Genomic DNA, 19,334 nt, shown 5'->3' with positions numbered 1-19,334 from the left:
AGATCTCTGTGAATCCGAGCACAACCTGGTCTACAAGAGCTAGTTTCAGGACAGGCTCCAAAGCTACAGAGAAGCCCTGTCTTGAAAAGCAAACAAACAAACAAGAACAGCTTTAAGACAATTTCCCTAGAACTAATTTTCGGCTTGACTGTTATCCAATTTGGAGCTGCCACAGTAAGCCTTGATCCTATCCTGCAGACTGAACGGCTTTTGTATGTGGTGAACCTGCTTCTATCAGACGGACAGCCAGTGCTGCTTGCTGGAGAGATAGCCACAGGGAAGTCAGCTTTTGTGGAGGTGCTAGTGGAGCCAAATCACCCTTCCATCCACAGCCCCATTCACCCTGCTTTAAGTTCTGCCCACCTTCGTCACGTGCTGAGCAGAGGGGTCCACGGTCAAACACAAGCCGGCTCATTCCTGGGGTATTACCAGGATTCCAAAGGCTCACTCCTTTTCCTGATGGAAGATCTGCACCTGGCTGGTTCTGGTGAGGAGCTGGGAGGAGGAAATAAGGGGAAAGCTACTGCCAACCCCATCTACCACTGTCAACTATGCAGGTAGAAGGAAAAGTGGGGAGAAATAAAAAACTGTATTATAATATTGTTGTTTTCTTGTATTTGCCTGATGCAAAATCAAACATATGGATAAACATTATCTAGAAAAGCCAAAGCCTGGAACTAACCTGATGCCCCTTCATGTGCTGATGGATCTACAAATTGTGGCATTTTCGTAATAGAATATTATGTTGTATAATAATATATCAAATTACTATTATATAAAAATATATGACTGTCAAAAGCAGGCAAAGTGAAAGAAAGCAGTATGATCAAGAAGCTACTATATGATTTCATTTATACAAACTTCTATAAGGGGCATAGTTGACAGTGGTAGAACTCAGTTTAGAGAGCAATGTCTGCATGGTGGTAGACAGGGGTGACTGTAGAGCAATGTCGCATGGTGGTAGATGGAGGTGACTATAGGGCAATGTCTGCATGGTAGTAGACATGGGTGACTGTAGAGCAATGTCTGCGTGGTGGTAGGCAGGGGTGACTGTAGACTGTAGAGCAATGTCTGCGTGGTGGTAGACGGAGGTGACTATAGAGCAATGTCTGCATGGTGGTAGACAGGGGTGACTGTAGAGCAATATCTGCATGGTGGTAGACGGAGGTGACTATAGAGCAATGTCTGCATGGTGGTAATGGGGGAGGGTGACTATAGAGCAATGTCTGCATGGTGGTAATGGGGGAGGGTGACTGTAGAGCAATGTCTGCATGGTGGTAATGGGAGAGGGTGACTGTAGAGCAATGTCTGCATGGTGGTAGACAGGGGTGACTATAGAGCAATGTCTGCGTGGTGGTAGATGGAGGTGACTGTAGAGCAATGTCTGCATGGTGGTAGACGGAGGTGACTATAGAGCAATGTGTGCATAGTGGTAATGGGGGAGGGTGACTGTAGAGCAATGTCTGCATGGTGGTAGGCAGGGGTGACTGTAGAGCAATGTCTGCGTGGTGGTAGATGGAGGTGACTGTAGAGCAATGTCTGCATGGTGGTAATGGGGGAGGGTGACTGTAGAGCAATGTCTGCATGGTGGTAGATGGGCAAGGTGGCTGGAGGAGCACGAAGGAGCTTTCAGGGCTGAAGAAATCTCAATAGCATTGAAATGGTGGCTTACAGAGGTGTTCGCATTGTTAGGACTCCACCATAGGTTTAAATATATATTTGGCTGTAAATCACATTTTTCTCTTTAATGTTTTTATATTAGGATATAAAATAATGGGTTTTGTTATGGTATTTTATACATATGTGTCTTTATACTTTGTTCTCAACTCCCTTCCCATTGCCATCCTCGTTTTCCTTGCCTCTCTCTTGTAAATCACATATTAAAGTCATATAAAATTTTATTTATTTGTGGTGTGTGTGTGTGTACATGTGTATGTGTGTACAGGTGCACCTTGTGCCACAGCATGTATATAGAGGTCAAGGAACAACTTTGAGGAACCAGGTCTCTCTTTCCTTCCTAAGGCAGCAGGATCTCTCTTGCTCCAATGCTGTGTTATGTACTCCAGGCTAGCTGGCCTACAGCTTCCCTGAACTTCTCCTGTTCCTACTTCCCATCTCTTAGTAGGTGTGCTGGGATACACCTGGCTGTTTGACATGGGGATTGGATTCTAGTTGTCAGGCTTGCTTGGCTAGCAGTCATACTCACTGAGTCATCTCCCTGGCCTTTTTTTCAAGTTCTCCTGTAGTCCAGGTTGACCCTGAAGCCACGATGTAGCCAAAAGTGGCTTTGAACTCTTGATCCACCTGTCTCTATCTGCCAAGTGCTGGGACAATAGGTATGTACCACCATGACTGGATCAAATCATAGGTGTGATATAACTGCATTCTATAGTGAAGATGATTGTACTTTCTAATTGGGATCTGACTCAGTTTCCAACATCTCAGTTTAAAAATCTTATTACAATATTCATTTTCTTTAGGCAGTGAATAAGTAGGATCTTAGGGAGGAAAGAGAAGACATATTTCATTTAGGAATGTGTGGAGAGAGAGCAACTTGCTCAGAGGTTACCAAGTGCGAAATCATCAGGCACACGGAATACTCTGTGTGCTGGAAAGAGAGGAGGCAGGGAAAGGAGGTACACTGGATACTTCCGTGTGGACTTGCAAATGCCTTTCAATGCTCGTCTCAATGTTTTACAGACCCAGAGAAGAGCTGCCAGCCAGTGCTGGAGACTCTGCGCCAGGCAATGGAAGGCACCATCTATGCTCGAAACTCCTTGGAATTACAGACGCTGCAGCCTACAGTCAACTTCCTTGCCACTGCTACAGTGCCAGGCTACTCTGAGCGCCCACTCTGTCCACGTCTCTTCCGACTCTTCACAGTGCTGGCCCTGGACAACATGAGCCAGGACAGCCTTTTGAGAAGGCATGTACCTAGTATACAAGCCTGGCTGGAGCGCTTCCCCTCTGTGGAGCGGGAGCACACTCTGGCAAGAGCCCTCGTCAGAGCTTCCGTGGAGGCTTGGGAGGCTGTGTGCAACTGCTTCATGCCTTCCCCTCTCCGCCCACACTACCGCTTTTCCCTGCATTCTGTGAGCCATATCCTGGAAAGCCTGCAGCTGCTGCCTACCAGAATGGGCTCACGAGGTTTTGTAGATTCTTTCCATCACCAGGAGCATCTGCGCTGGGTGTCCGGCTTACGTGGAACTCGCCTGACTATCATGATGTCCATGCGTGTTGTGGTGCGTCTTTGGTTACATGAGGCACAAAGGACATTTTGTGACCGGCTGAACAGTGATAGGGAACGTTCCCATTGTGCTAAGCTGCTTCTAGAAATAGCTCAGAGTGTCTTCTGTTGTGGGCCAGAGTCTCAGCCCTTGGTCAAGGACTTTGAGGAGGAGGTGGAGGAGGAAAAAGTGCCTGAAGTAGAATCGGAAGGAGAAATAGCCCAGTGGGAGGACCTGAGCAGCAGTGACAGTGGATCAGAGGAAGAAGAGGACCCGTATGGTGTTCAGGTCACCACAGGCTCATTCCTTGGGGATAGCAGTCTAACACCATTACCCCTACGACTGGTAAACAAGAACACAGGAAGTGTAAGTCAGATGGCTGAGCAGGAAGAAGAGATAAGGGCTTCTATTGGTAAGCTCCAGTCAGAGACACCCAAGAGTAAGTGGCAGACAGCAACCCAGATGGACTTTAGCTTACCCTTGTTGCTACCCGTGCTGTTGTTCTATCCCCAGGAGAAGCCCTCAGACCTAGTGTTCAGTCTGGAACTTACACTGGGATCTAATCCTGAGAACCCCAACTTGTACTTGGAGCGGCAATGGAAAACTCTGGAAAAGCAGTTGGCTGCCTCAGCTGTTCGTTTGAAGCTGAACCCTCACCTCACTCAGGGCCACATGATGACCCAGCATGTGGCCCGCCTGGTCCGAGTTCTGGCTAGGCACCGGCAGCATGGCCTGCTGCTCTCAGGGACTCGGGGTACTGGGCGCCATACAGCTGTCAGCCTGGCGTCTAGCATTTGTCAGGCTCACCTCTTTAACCTGCCATCTGAGTCAGAGGAAGCTATTTTCCAGTGTCTCCGAGATGCCAGCTGGTGTGCTGGAGTATTAAACCAGCCAGTGGCTCTTCTGGTGCCTGAGACTGTGAATGTTGCTATCTTTCAACGGCTGGTGGCCCTGGCAACCTCAGGTAGCTTTCCTGACCAGTACACAGAGGCAGATCTGGATAACATCGAAGAACATCTCCCCAAGGAGAACCCTGTGGTCAAACTCCTCATGAAGAAGGACACAGTATTGCATAGGTAAGGCCCAGAATCCATCCATGGCAGTTCTGCTTTTACTCCTTCCTGGCTAAAAGGACAAGAGAAAATTTATAGGCTGTCATGAGAACTCTGAAAATGTGGGCTAAAGAGTGGGGTGGATATGTAAATAGGTTTAAAGAAAGATGACAGCTGAGTCCCTGACTTTCAGGTTCTACCAGCAAGTATGTAGCAACTTGCACATGTTCTTCTTGGTGGGAGATGACCAAGCCCAAAAGCAGCTGCCCTCCACTCTTTTCCTGAGGCTCCTTCAACTGACCACTGCCAGTGTTGACCACTATGAACCCTGGGACCAAGCTTCCCTGGTCAAGATTGCCCAATACCATCTAGAGGATGCTCAGAGTCTACCTTGTGATGATGGTGAGCCACTTTCCCTGTGCTCCTACCACTCACCCCAACCAGCTAGTGAGAGTTACAGCCCAGGGTGGTCTCTCCCATCCTCTCACTCTTCTCCTCCCTCTCCTTGCTTTCTGACTGATATTTTCTACTTTCCTTCCTTTCTCAGTCCCCTTCAGTCCTACAAGGCCAGACTAAAACTATATCCATTTCAGGCTCTTTAAAGTGCCCAGATATCAAGGCCTTCATTCCTAATGTGGCCAAAATCATGGCTCTCATCCACCTTTCATCTGCCTGTTATCATCAGCACCTTTGCCCTGCATTGCCACTTGTCACGCCCAAGACATTCCTGGACTTCTTGGACATGTTCCTGCTGCAGCAGCAGCAGATGGTCCTGAGGATGAGAATGAAGTCTCGGCGGTAAGCATCCCCATCCCTTCAATCTACTTCTTTCCGCTCTCTTGAATCCACTCACTGGCATATTGTGTTTCCAGTATCCACTCTGCCCTAAAGACTCTGAGGCTGCTGGTTGAGAGGCACAGCACCCAAACTAATCTTCTAACTGACCTGGAAATGCGGCTAAAAGGCTCCTACAAGGTAAGAAGGGAAAGACTGTGAGATTTACACAGTTGTGTCAAAACAAGAAAACAAAAAGGGACTGGGGCAGAATCAACATAAGTGAATCTTGGTTCTTGTTTCTCTTAGAGTCTTCTTTTCCATGGAGGGTCACTCGGATCCCTGCTGTCTCTTCTATTAGAGCCCAGGGCCCAAAGTTTCCCATGATACAGTTTGACAAGATATACTTTTCTAACACAGAAATTTCAAGTGTCTGCTCCTGGATGCCTTTACTGCCTTGATTCGATACAGTTTGGTATGCCCCTGAGATCTTGGGATTCCTTACCCTCTTCAGTCATCTGCTTTTCCCTCCATATCACTTTGCTTTGAACTTAAAAAAAAAAACCAAATGTATGAGACTGTGGTGAACAATGAGAAATGGAAGTAGAGGGGAAACATACACTAAAGCAAATAGAAACATATTTAAATTGTGTATCAGACTTTGGTGTCCTGAATTTCTTTAGTTGGCTTCTGCTGTTGGGTATTTCCAAGATCTATGTCCTTTCTTCCCTCCACTTCTTCCCACATATGCTCCACTTGCTCATCAATCTCCTCTTTCCACTTGAATGTTAACCCAAATGCAGTTCCTTTCTGGTCCAAACCCTAATCTTTTTGTTTTGATATACTGAACCAATAATTTCTGAATAAATAACTTTCATATTGTGCTAAAACTAGTGGGGGGAGTTGTTTACTTCTTTCCAAGCCAAATGCTGCACTTGAGGTGTTTTTACAAACCAGGAAGAAGTTTTGTTTTTATTACAAAGGCTTTGAAACGGCACTTTGCTTAGTTTATACCACGTAAGTCTTTGAAAAAGGTGGAGGACTAGCTGCTAAGTAGTGAACTGGTGTCCCATTCTCAATTTGGTAGTCTGCTCAACTTTCTAACAAGCTTTCAGCCCTTGCAACTTCTCGTACCTAGACAGCCTCTTCATATCAGTGTGAGCAGAGTATTTCCTATGTTACATAAATTTCATAGTGTTCTGTGTAAATTGGAGTCATGGAGTTCTCAAGGTGCTGGTGCCTTCTTCCTATCCTGGTCATTCTATGCTGACTGGGTTCGACTTCAAGACTCAGATGAGTTTCAAAATGGGGAATGAAGGCTGGTAGAAAGTTCAAAATAAACAGGGTCTCTTCTCTTACATTTCCTAAACTCTAGTGTCTTGCCTTGGGTCCTACATTTTCTCAAGATAAATAATACCACAAATTACTAATCTTATTGAGAAGTCCTGTTATTTCTCGTTTCCTTATATCATAATATAGGAAGCTCCAAATATAGCTAAGAGATATTCATAGTCTCAGGGGTTATTTGGTTAGATCCCTTGGTCATTTACTAAATGGTCTTAATAATACATCCTTTTAGTATTCCCCACTTCAACAAATGACACTATCATACCCTTAATCATCTAAGCCAAATCCCCAGAAACAGTCTGGTCTCCTCCAATTTTCCCCTTTCTCATACTCAATTAGTTCATTTATTTATTAGTATCAGCAACACAATTAATTAAACTCTATAACTTTTGCCCAGGCCCTCAAAGTTTATGTCTGTATTTGTGTTTATATCTACATGTAAATAGATGAAGAGACTGATGGGTAGATGAAAATATTAATACATTCCTTATACTGATGGGTAGATGAAAATGTTAATACATTCCTTGTACTGATGGGTAGATGAAAACATTAATACATTCCTTGTACTGATGGGTAGATGAAAATATTAATACATTCCTTGTACTGATGGGTAGATGAAAATACTAACACATTCCTTGTACTGATGGGTAGATGAAAATATTAATACATTCCTTGTACTGATGGGTAGATGAAAATACTAACACATTCCTTGTACTGATGGGTAGATGAAAATATTAATACATTCCTTGTACTGATGGGTAGATGAAAATACTAACACATTCCTTGTACTGATGGGTAGATGAAAATACTAACACATTCCTTGTACTGATTGGTAGATGAAAATATTAATACATTCCTTGCACAGGGAGCAACTGTCCCTTTCCCATTTACTGATGAGAAAACAGAGGTCCAAAGAGGCTACGGGACATAGTTTAGACTTGTCTCGGCAATTTCAAACAGTTATTTATATTATAAAAGAGAAAGTCCAGAGTGCTCTAAGATATACCAAGAAGAGTTTTCCAGAGAGGGGAGAAAGGGGAATGGAAGGAAGGGGAGGAAAAGGAAGAGGAGGAAGTCTCAATATATAAATATGACATGTGTAGAATGAGATGTGTAGACAGTATATCTGTCCTGCCTGATCCCATAGCCATTCAGTCCCCCAAAAAACCACACACAGAGGCTTATATTATTTATAAACTGTTTGGCTTCTTAGCTCGGGCTTATTATTAAGTAGCTCTTACAATTTAACCCATAATTCTTATCTATGTTTAGCCACATGGCATTCTCATCTTGCTTCTTCTGTGTCTGGCTGGTGATTGAGTCTCTGCCTTTCCTCTTCTCAGACCCTTAGTTTGGTTGCCCTGCCTATGCTTCCTGCCTGGCTACTGGTCAATCAGTGTTTTATTAAACCAATACGAGTGACAAATCTTTACAGTGTACAAAAGCATTATCCCACAGCAGAGGTAGATGTTCAAAATTCCTTTAAAATGTAAGCAACAATGCAGTTGTTCCCTAGGTAATATTTGAACATGTATAAAAGGAGGTGGAGAGGAAGAGTATCTGGGTTGAAGCGTCAGTGTGAATGAAGAGACATAGATCATTCCCCACACTAGAACTGAAGTCAGGAATGTCTGGGGAGTGTGGTGCTCAGGGAAATAAAATGATAAGCCTGGGAAGAGGAGCAGCCAAGAAGGCGAGTGTTCAGACACAAAGACAATGAGAGTCACTTAAAGAAAACCAATTAGGATGTCCTATGGCAAATGATTGGAGGAAGGGAATAAGAGAAGAAACCAAGGCACCAGTTGAAAAAGTGGTGTGCATTTCAGGAGAGATTCTAAGTGTCAACAAACATTGGGAATGGGAATGGAGATAAGAAACAATCAAGAGGTATAATGAAAAGATGTATAAAACTGAGCTAAGTTTGAGGAGATAGAAGAGATGAAACCAAGGGTAGCAACGAGATTTCTTCTGTGAGGAATCTGAGTATATTCTGTCAGAGTTCTTTGGAAAAAGGACACAGGGAAAGGAGTAAAATTGTAAGATGGGTAAGGAGTCATGAACACATTCATTTTAGAGATATTTAGAGTTGGAGAGGTTGAGCATGAAAGGTTAAGTATATGGACACATAGTGTAAGGCTGGGAAGAAATGTGGCTATAGAGAGATTTGAGTTTTTAGAATAATTATTTGGTATAGTAAAACACTACTACAGTAGTACAGTCGATCAAAACCGTGATATTGAGGATGTACAGAAGTGGAGGATGAGGGCCAGGTGGTGGTGGTGCATGCCTTTAATTCCAGCACTCAGAAGGCAGAGGCAGGCAGATCTCTGAGTTCAAGACCAGCCTGGTTTATAGAAGAAGTTCCAGTACAGCCAGGACTACACAGAGAAATCCTGTTGCGAAAAACAAAAAACAAACAAAAAAGTGTAGGATGAGAATAAATAGGGACCTGAAAACATTTATGAAGGAAGTAATTTAGGGATGGCAAAAGAAGAAAGGCCAGGAGAGGAGAAAGCTTCCAGAGGGATGGACAGTGTTCTCCAACAACTGTTGTTAAGGAGTTGGGAAGAGAAGAGATGTAGCAGAATAGTTACACGAGCTTTGGAGTTACTTGTATGGAAGTCAGACAGCAGGGAAATCACCCCCCCCCACACACACACACATACACTTAAGGTTCTGCTATCAGATATATAAATCACAGACCCAGAGCAAAAGCTCTTATGGCCTACTGGGAGTCTGACCAGGTCACTCTACCACATTCATGTTATCTGTGAGAGTAGTCTCATACAGCCTAGGGATTGGAACTGCAAGGTCTGGACCTCTGTTCACAGAATGTTGGGATGTATCAAAGTCAGCTCGAGCAAAGCAAACTCCTATACAAGCAGAAGATGGCAGAATGTCAACACCAGGAGAGCCTCATTGAAAATCTTGTCAGGCAGCAAAATGCCCTCCAGGCTCAACAGGAGGCTTTCCTGGATCAGGTAGGTTCTTCCTGCTGCCTGCTCTTCTGGGATAGTCAGAGGATAGAATGGGGTGACTAATAGGGCTCTTGGCAGGGAGGACAAGATTATAGGGTGGCTTGGGAATGAACCCTCATGAGGAGCCTTAAGAGAGATGAGTCTTCTTGGAAACATCCTAAAGAATGAGCAGAACATGGCAGGATCTCTGCAACATGCATCTGTTTTCATTTAGATGGGCAAGGCATTTCTAGGTCCTTTGAGCCAGCTGCAGGTAGCTGACTTTGAGGAGATAAGAAGCTATCGAGCCCCTCCAGACTCTGTAGTCCAGGTGACGGATGCATTGTGTGACCTGTTCCACCATGAGACGGGCTGGGCCAATGCCAAGCAGCTGTTATGTACTGAAGATTTTTATCAGGTAGGGAAGATGATGTGCCATAAAAGGAGAGGGGTCACATAAAGGAAGAATTGGGCAGGATTAGTCCATTGAGTTGAGGCCAATCATGTCTTCCTCTTAACACATGTCCTCCCAGAAACTGGTATTCTTCCCCAAGGAGAAGCTGACTGACTCAGAGCTGATAAAGCTAAACCAAGCTCTGAAAGCTCCAGGTATGAGAGATGCAGCCTTGAGGTCAGTAAGCATCCCTGCAGCAAACCTGGCCATCTGGCTCTGGGCTGTTCTGCGCTATGGGCTGGCACAGCGCCGAGGATTGCCCACTGGCCTGCTGCTGAGGCAGGTGGAGGCAACACTGGCTCGGGAGCAGGCCCGTCTAGGCAAGTTTCAGTTTCAGGCCCATGATCTGCTGGAGCAAATTTTGTCTCTTACCAAGAAGCTAGAAGATGCCCAAGCCTCTCATAATCTTGTCATGGAGACCCTCAATCAGGCACAATGTGGACAGTATAACAAATGGCCCATGAAATCTGCACTGCTCACACCCATGCACATGTGGACCAAACAGCTCCAGGTAACAAGCCCTTCCCAAATGTCTCTCGCCCAGTTCATTGTACAGCCCACCATGTGCCTTGCTTCCTCTGTCCTTCCACGCCTCCCTCTCCATACTTTCCTCTTTGCATTGTCTTGTTCCCCTTGATAACCTTCTGTCTGTCCTTCCACATGTCCCCCTACCTTACTGACTATTCATGCCGTGGTTACCTCTCCACACCAGAAGATGAAGGATAGCTGCAAGACTGTGTTTGGAGATGCCCTCTTGTGTTCAGCTGCTATTGTCTATCTGGGTCCCTTCCCACCACAGCGGCGCCAAGAGCTGTTGGAAAAGTGGCTGTCTCTGTGTCAGGGCTTTGAGGAAGCCCTGGAGCCGGATGATGTGGCACAGACACTGAAGCAGAAATCTGTTGGGGTGCCACCAAAGAACCCTCTGGTGCCCACATGTACTCCCTTCAGGATTTTGGCCTTACTGAGCTGTGGATCTGAACAACAGGAGTGGGATCGAGACCTGAAGCCCCAGGCGAGGTCAGCCCGCTTGTTAGGCCTGCTGCTGCGAAGCCACATCCTCTACAAAAGTTATCGTTGGCCTCTGCTGCTTGACCCTAGCAACCAAGCCCTTGTCTGGCTGAACCCACTACCTCAGAAACAAAACACATTGCTGGCACCACCTAAAGAGAGCAGAGGTAGGCATGGATAACGGCATCATGCTTCTGGGCTGTCTGAGCTCCCCAGCACTCGTAACTTCCTATAATCTGCCCTTTCATGGTAGAGATACTGAGTTTTTGTGGCTAACACATGTATTTTACCAGCCTGAATTATATTAATAAATTTGTTCTCATTTACTGCTTTTGTCCAATTGGTTTTAGCTCATGTTACAATGGCCCTAAATCTACATAGCCAGCCAAGCCATGATTATCCACCTCTCTGCTCTACTCAACACCATGAGTTGCAACTGAAACTTAGAATTTTGGGTAATATTTATTACCCAAATTCATACAATGTTCAGAAATTCTTGGAAAATAATATCATTGGCTATGTTTGAATATAGTGATATATTATTTGTGTTTTAATAAATAAAGATGGCCTGAAGATCAGAGTGCAAAGCAATCATAATAATCAGCCATTCATGCTAGGCAGTGGTGGCACACACCTTTAATCCCAGCAACCACACTAGTTAGCCATAGAGGCTGGGCAGTGGTGCTGCATGCCTTTGATACCTGCACTAGGGAAGCATACAAGACAGGAGGAGACAGGTCTCAAATTCAGTCTCAGTTTGAGGATTCATGGAGGCATGAGCATCCATTTTGGTCTGACGTAGAGGTAAGAGCCAGTGGATGGCCAGTTTGCTTTTCTGATCTTCAGCCTGAATCCCAGTCTCTGGGTTTTGATTATTCACGGTACATTTGGGGCCCAAGGTTTGGGGTACAAATTCACAAAAAAGGCCATTTGCCTGTTGCTTTGCAGCTACCTGCATAGGCCAGAGCTACACACAGCCCTACTGGCTAGTTTTTTCTTTCTTCTCACCTGGCAGGCTCTCCCTGAACCCCTTCTCGGGCTACTGCCAAACTAGGTAGCAGCCTTAAAACCCCGTCAGGCTCTCACTGTTCTATGCAGCAGCAATCAGCCTCACATCTTCATCATCATTGGTGGAAGATTTGGTGAGAAAATTGGGAATTCTTTAAAGGAGGAATTAATTAAAAGAGAGAGCTTTTTTCCAAGTTAAAAAATGGGAAACAAAAAAAAAATAAATTAAAAAAATTGGAAACACAGTTACAATAAAGGAAGTTAAGTCTCTGGATGATTATATAATGCATGATTTAAAAATGGAACAACTAAACCGGGACTGACAAACTATTATCATTTTAATAATTCTTGCTTTATCTCTTTAAAAGTTGTTTGGTTTGATTGTCAAGATACAGACCTTAGAAAAACTTAAAACTGATTATAGAAATATTCAAATCCCAGATTACCATCTTTAGCTAGGCTGTGGTGGTGCATGCTTTTAATCCCAACACTCAGGAGGCAGAGTGGATATCTGTGAGTTCGAGGCCAGCCTGGTCTACAAGAGCTAGTTCCAGGACAGGTTCCAAAGCTACAGAGAAACCCTGTCTTGAAAAACAAAAACAAAGCAAAACAAAAAAAACAACAACAAAACAAAACAAAAAAAAAGAAAGAAGAAAGAAAAGAAATATTCAAATCCAGACAGAGGATTTTTTTGTTTTGTTTTGTTTTTTTCGAGACAGTGTTTCTCTGTACTTTGGAGCCTGTCTCATCTGGGGCTGGATGCTCAGATACTCAGTGGTATACACCTATAGGCTCGTATACTCAAGAAGTCACAGCATGAGGATGGCTTGAGCCCAACAGTTTGAAGACAGTTTGGAAACAATGAGATCCTATCTTAAAAAACCAACCAAACAGCAAATAATCTACTAAACCTGAAGAAGAGCGTCCAGCCCCAGATGAGACCTTCATCTAAGTCCAGTGTGTGGCTGAGCAGAGAATCTAGCTGTTTTGGACTTCTAGCCTTCAATACTTAAGGATAATAAATGGTGACTTAAACTGTTAAATTTGCAGGAATTTATTAGCAAGAGAAAATGAAGGCAACAAACTGTAGGCCTGGGCAACTTGCACTTGTAAGGGAACCTAGAAAGTTTTTTGCAGGAGCAAAGGGATTGGGAAGGGAATAGCTGTTCTCACACCTCCTTCCTGGTTTACAGCACCACAGCCAGGAGTTCTCTAGGGCAATAGTTTATAGCCCTTCACTTAACAAGTCATGGCTCCAGACACCAATTTCCCTATCAGGGAGGACATTTCTTTTTAGTTGCTACTGCCAGAATAGCTTATGTTTAAAAAAGAAAGAAAGAAAGGGGTTCTAATCAACCCATAGAAAGGGCAGAAATGGAGTCAAAATTTAGAGATAACTAGCCCTTTCCTTAGAATTTAGAGTAATAATGACGCCCAGCATTTATTGCTTGTCATGTGCTGGTTTGTACTGTGTATTATCACAATTTCCAGAGCAACCCTACGAGGTTATCACTAATATCAACCCAATTTTTCAGATGTGAAAACTGATTCATAGAACTTAAGCAGCTTTCCTAAACTGTCTTCCCCTAGACCTCCAGTTGTGAATCCTCCCCTGGGTAACCAGGACTCAGAAAACAAACTCCTCCTCTAAGGAACACTCTTTTGTATCTTTCCATCCCAGCAAAGTGCCACGTGACAAACAAAGACAGTGAGGATGAACCAGAAGATGAAGGTGATGATAATGAAGAAGACAGAAACAAGGCCAATGGCCAAACAAAAGAGCAAAGGACAGAGGAAAACAAGAGTGAAGAGGGGAAAGAGAATGAGGAGCAAGAAGCAGAGAAAGAAAAAGATGAGACAGAGAGTTTGAACTCAAGTACATCATCTGAGACTCAGTCTCCACCTCCCTGCCTTACTGTACTCTTAGGTGCTGACCCAGAGTTGGGGCCTCAGCTTCTGGAGGCAGCTGCCAATGGTGAGAACCACAACTCCCATTTTTCCCTAATTCTGTGGCCCCACAATCTTTTCACACCCTGATCTGGCCTCAGCTCGAATCCTACATCCCACCATGTTGAAGAATCTTAATTGAGCCCTTTTATTAGTCGAGAGAAAGTTGATTAGAAACAGATCTTGTGCAGGGACTGGTGCATGGATGCTGGCACTTGGGACACCTGTTCTTACTTCCTGTCACAGGCCTGCCTGTGCTCTTGACAAATATGGAGCTGAGCCTAGGGTGCCAAGAACTTCATTGGCTGCTGTCAAGGGAGGATCTGAGTCCACCCCATGTGCAACCTGGCTTTTGTCTCTATCTGAGCACGACCCTTCCCATCCATGCTTTGGAACGAGGTAAGACCAGAGGGCAGCATAACTTTGTAGGCCCCCAGAATCATTCCAAAGAGGGTTTCATTCACCTAGGCTCAGAGCAGGCTCAGAACTGTGATGGAGAGCCAAATTTCCTGTCTACTTTACCCTTGACTCTGACACGAGTGAGTTAGCCTTTTCCATGTGACCCCCAAGTACTAGGTTGCGAATTGCTGAAAGGGTTGAATGTTCTGGATCTGGGCCTGAACATGGAAATACTAGAAGAGCAGATGCTGCACGAAATCCTGTGTAGAGAGCGTCCAGACCTTGAGTCCCGCTGGCAGGACCTCAAAATCAGAGCAGTGGATACCTATGAAGCTGTGAAGGCCGCTGAGGTGCTTGGGGGCCCAGTCTGTGGGGTGGATAAAAACATGGGGAAAGTTCAAGTACAGAGCTGGAGAGCATGTTTGGGGACCATCACAAAGGTTCAGATCCAACAAATTACCACATGCAGGAATGGTTGCTGGAGATACTGCTACTTCAGAACCGAAGGCGTCAGAAACCATCCAAGTTTCTGAGAGAAATGGTGAGGACTCAGGCAAAGATATGTCAGCTGAATGCCCAGAAGGAGGAGATAGAAGAACAGAAGCTGGAGGAAATGGTACTGTGGGTACCCTACCGGCAGGTAGCTTGTCATGGAATCGCTGTGGTAGGGGCCCTAAGCTCACTACAGAAACTGCTGCCATTTTTCTGTATGAATTTAGAAAACTGGTTAGCAGTTACCAGGAGGGCTCTAGACAGCACGAAACCACATGATATTCACCATGGAGAGGACTTGGCCAGCCATCTGCTGCAGCTGAAAATCCACCTGACCCGCCAGCTGCTGAGTAGCACCGTGGCTGCCCTAGGTTTGACCCAAGCACCCTTGGTGGGTGCTCTGGGTGCTGTGGCCCTGCTGCAAGTGACAAAGAAGACACCAAAGCTAGAGAGGTTGGCGCTGTGGCCTGGACTGTCAGCCTCTCCCAGCACAGGCCATAACACACAGAGCCCAGCTATGGCTAGGCCAGCCTGGTTAGGCTTAAGAGCCTGGCAAGAATGTGGGGCATTGGAGCTGCTGTCCCCATTTGTTGGGCTTCGTGCATCCCTGGCACGCCACTCCAGTGTGTGGCAGGATTACCTGTCACTATCATCCACCGTGCTGGGTCCTGCACCTGGTCCTAATTCTGAACCACTTAGCCTCCTCCAGAAGCTGATACTGTGGCGTGTACTGCGCCCAGATTGCCTGGCAGCTGCCCTAGCAGACCTCACCACCAGCCTACTAGGTCGGCCCCTAGATGAAGACCTGGGTGCCCCTACCATGATCTTTGAACACAGCCAGGCTACTCAGCCCATAGTGATCTTTCTGCCACCACCTGGCCACCCTATAGCCACTTTGCATCCTGTGACTGTCATCCGGAAACTAGCTGCCAACCATGAGGTTTGTGTCTAGTCTCTTGACCCAGAATGAGTGGGCTTCTATGGGCTGGGATGGAGTGTGGGACTCTGACCCATCATCCTCATGGGTCTATTTAAATCACAAAATCATACTGACACTTTAGGATTATTGTGGCATAACTCTGAGTCTATCAAGTCACATCAAGATCACTTTGAGTTACTCTGTCTCCTTTCTAACGATCCCTAAACGCAGAAGCATCTGCATGTCATCGCACTAGGCTCTGAAGATTGGGATCCTGTCTCAACTATAGTCAAGACTCTATGCCAGGCTATGCTCCAGGGGCACTGGCTGGTGCTGGATAACTGTCATTTGATGCCTCATTGGCCAAGAGAACTGCTACAGCCCTTGGTGGGACTGCTGGATGGAGCCAAGGGTAAGTGTCCTGCTTCAGGATGGCTTCGAGGCTCCTACCCTACACTTGACCCTGAGCTTGAATCTTAGAGATTCACGGCTGATATCCAAGTGTGAAGCCTATGCCTTTGGCCTTGTGTCTGACTCCTGTTGTTCCAGTCTTGAATATGGCCCTTGGACTTGTGGGTCAATCTACTAATTACCTGAGGATTCATTTCAGCCCCTTATCTAAACTTAGTGGTCTCAGACTTGGAACTGTTAGCTGAACCAGAAAACAGGAGTGTGGCCACTGTCCACAGAGATTTTCGTCTTTGGCTGATTGTATCTACTGAGGCCAGTGCTTCCTTGCCAGGTGAGGAGCATCCCTTTAGGAGCTCTCAAGTCCTCAGGAGGGAGAGTGACTGGCCTGTGCTGACTCAGCACTCTGCTTCCTCCACAGGGGTGCTGGCCCAGCACTCCATGCCTGTTTTCTGGGACCAGTCCTTAGATCTACGCCATATCTTGATCGGCAGTGTGGATTTGCAGCAAGGACTCTGCACGCAACCCCTCAGTCGGACACTGCCTTTCTTCCTCCTGCATGGTCTCCTACTACACCGACAGCTCTATGGGATAAAGCTGCAAGCACACAGGGGGCGCTGGTGAGAGAGCCACCAGTCCTGGTCAGTCACCCAGCACACATGAGTACCTTCCATATACTTGCATGAGAAAACTGATCTTTGGAACTTCCAAAGAGTGGAGGCAAGGAGGTTTTCTCCCCGGAATTTGTTTGCAATCTCACTTTGAACTGAGCCTTAAAAGCAGAAGCCAGTTGGGTAAAAACAGGGCTTTTTTTTTTAAGCCGAGAAAATGACTTCAGTGTGGCTGAGGTGGACATGCTGGGGATGGAATACAAAAAGGTGAAGCTCATCACAAAGGGCTTTTAGGGCCATGGCAAAAGGCCCTGGGTTATCCTGAAGACATCAGGAAGCCTCTGAGGGGGTTTAAAATAGGTCAGGAACCTTGTTCCTATCTGTGGAAAGCACCACCCAGACTGAATGTGAAGAACAGACAGAGGGGGTGGGCCTGAAGGAAAAAAAAAACAGCTTCTAAGGGGGCTCTAAGAAAGCGATCATGATATTGGCTGCAGGGACTAGGGTGGTAGAGTCAGGGTCCAGAATAAATATATAGTGAAGAATAAGGATGACTCCTAGACTTCCTCTTAGACAACCAGGTAGCTGGTGACACCTCTTACTAGGCTAAGAGAGGTGGAACAGACTTCTAGGGGAAAATGATTATTGCAGTAGAAAGCAAGTTGTACTGGGGTACAAAGTAGTAATATCTAGTGAGCCCTCCTAAGTCAGAGCTCAGGAGAGAGGTTCACACTGAAAGATGTGAGAGTCCTCAGTATATTTTTTATAAACACTGTACTCACTGTACCCTACCTAGGAGTCAAGTAACCTTGACCAAGATTCTTCAAACCCAAGAGCATCTGTGGGCCAATCTCAGTAACCCTGGTGTTGCCTTGCTGGAACTGGCTGGTGAGCTTCTCCTCCTGGCTTCCATATGGTAACTGGACCCCAGAAGACATGGAAACGGGTGGGCTGGAGTGGAAGTCTGAAGGCCAGAATGCATGTGATGGAAAAATGCATAATTGTGCTGTGAGGAGTGGTGGAAACTGGAATGACTGAAATTCTGACTTTGTCTGCAGCCTCAGTTTTCTATGGAGGTTCTTTGGGGGACCCAGGAGACAGAGAGGCCCTGATTAGCCTGACACGAACCTGCCTGGATCCCAAGAGCATGAGCTGGGTCCAGCCACACACACCTCAGTATCTGCTGGCCACTCTGATGCCTAGTCCAGGTAAGCTTCAGGCAAATATCCACGCTGGGGTGGGGAATAGTGCATTGCACTGCAGTCTCCACAGGGGTGCAAATAACATCTGTACCAACGAAGGCATGAGAGGGCAATGCTGGTAGTTATGGGGTCAGAGGAAGGCCTGCCTCATTGGGTCTGGTGGGGAGAATCTATTTGTTCCTTACCTCTAATCCTAAGAGCTAGGGGAACTAGATGCCAGGACAGAGTGCAAGGCCCGGATACACCTACTGCCCACACCAGCTGAACCTCGTGTCTGCGGACTGAATGAAGGGCCTAAGTCCTGGCTATTGAGACGCCAGAGTCGTGCTCTCCTGAGTGTGCTACAGCAGTGTTCACCCACATGGGTTCCTTCAGCTTGTGGAGGAATCAACCAGCGTAAAGAAAGGCGACTTCGGCAACGCCTGGTGCAAGCCAAGAAGAGGCTGGTGGCCCTTCAGGCTTTGCTAACCAACCGTAATCGCTCAGGCCAGTGTATCACCCCGTGGGCAGTGCTGGGGCCCAATGCCCGCAGGCCTCTGGAGGGCTTCTTAGAGACAGAGGTGCTGGAACTGAAGCAGCTGGTGGGCATACTGCAGCGTGACCTTGACTGCTTACTGCAGCAGCTGAAGGGTGAGACCCCGTGCACCTCCACTCGTTGTGCTGCAGTGGCCCATGCTCTTTGGGCAGGACGCCTACCTCAGCCTTGGAGATCTCATGCGCCTGCTGGGCCGCAGCTACCCTGGCAATGGCTGCGACAACTGTCCCGCCGTGGGCACCTATTGATTCGCTACCTGGACAGTGGCACGAGCGAAAATGCCAATGAACCAGAGCGCATATTTCACCTGTCAGCTTTTCGCCACCCTCGTCGTCTGTTGCTGGCACTACGTTGGGAGGCGGTCTTGGAGTCCAGGGTGCCAAGCCCCAATCTTCCTGGTAACCAAGGCTCTGGCTCCAGCAGTCTCCCACCTAAACGTCAGGAGCTGAACAACCACCCTCTGCATATCCGGGTATCTTGGCATCACCCTTTCTGCTCCCCATTCCACCTCAAAGTATGTGATTACACCCCATCCTGTTGACCTTGACCCTGATCTGACACCCATCTCATCTTCATAGCTTTGCCTTTTTTCTGGCACCCCCAGGTGGAGAATGGCCCAAATCCCAAGGTTCCTGAGATGGGATTGTTGCTGATCGGGTTACAGCTTCAGCATGCAGAGTGGGACCAGGTGGATGGGGCCTTGCAGGACAGCTTTTCCAGCCAACCCAGCCTTCTGCCTCCTGTCAGCGTCAGCACACAAGCCCGTGGTGCCAATAATACACCAGTCTCAGCTGGCCTGGGCATGTACTCCTGTCCCGTGTACATGACCGGGTCCCTTGGCACCACTAAGCTTCACAGTAAGAACATCTTGATGCACCTGCCACTACCCACGAAGCTCAGCCCTGACACTTGTATCCAACGGAGAGTCCATGTGTGCAGCCCAATCTTAACCTGAGCCCCAACCAAAATAAAGCTGTAGTGGTGTCAAGAATGA

The 19,334-nt window shown here is 46.5% G+C and overlaps 1 protein-coding gene across 2 annotated transcripts in view; it reads left to right on the top strand.

The window, feature by feature from the left end:
* Dnhd1 (dynein heavy chain domain 1) overlaps positions 1–19,334 on the top strand; it is a 68,261-nt gene extending 48,927 nt beyond the window's left edge. For both annotated transcript variants that reach the window (XM_087908608.1, XM_048427672.3), the window contains 20 exons: positions 199–487; positions 2,701–4,303; positions 4,473–4,681; positions 4,873–5,077; positions 5,152–5,254; positions 9,232–9,381; positions 9,593–9,775; positions 9,891–10,322; positions 10,524–10,986; positions 13,509–13,802; positions 14,021–14,173; positions 14,345–14,523; positions 14,643–15,605; positions 15,816–15,996; positions 16,213–16,326; positions 16,414–16,612; positions 17,400–17,491; positions 17,662–17,811; positions 18,004–18,812; positions 18,945–19,334. In XM_087908608.1, the coding sequence (XP_087764734.1) occupies positions 199–487; positions 2,701–4,303; positions 4,473–4,681; positions 4,873–5,077; positions 5,152–5,254; positions 9,232–9,381; positions 9,593–9,775; positions 9,891–10,322; positions 10,524–10,986; positions 13,509–13,802; positions 14,021–14,173; positions 14,345–14,523; positions 14,643–15,605; positions 15,816–15,996; positions 16,213–16,326; positions 16,414–16,612; positions 17,400–17,491; positions 17,662–17,811; positions 18,004–18,812; positions 18,945–19,295 (7,122 nt within the window). In that variant the 3' untranslated portion in view covers positions 19,296–19,334. The remainder of the gene's footprint in view (positions 1–198; positions 488–2,700; positions 4,304–4,472; positions 4,682–4,872; positions 5,078–5,151; positions 5,255–9,231; positions 9,382–9,592; positions 9,776–9,890; positions 10,323–10,523; positions 10,987–13,508; positions 13,803–14,020; positions 14,174–14,344; positions 14,524–14,642; positions 15,606–15,815; positions 15,997–16,212; positions 16,327–16,413; positions 16,613–17,399; positions 17,492–17,661; positions 17,812–18,003; positions 18,813–18,944) is intronic.

This window comes from Myodes glareolus, chromosome 7, assembly GCF_982192425.1.
Source record: "Myodes glareolus chromosome 7, mMyoGla1.1, whole genome shotgun sequence".
Lineage (NCBI taxonomy): Eukaryota > Metazoa > Chordata > Mammalia > Rodentia > Cricetidae > Myodes > Myodes glareolus.
Note: the sequence above shows the minus strand (reverse complement) of the source record. Positions and strands in the feature narration are given on the sequence as shown.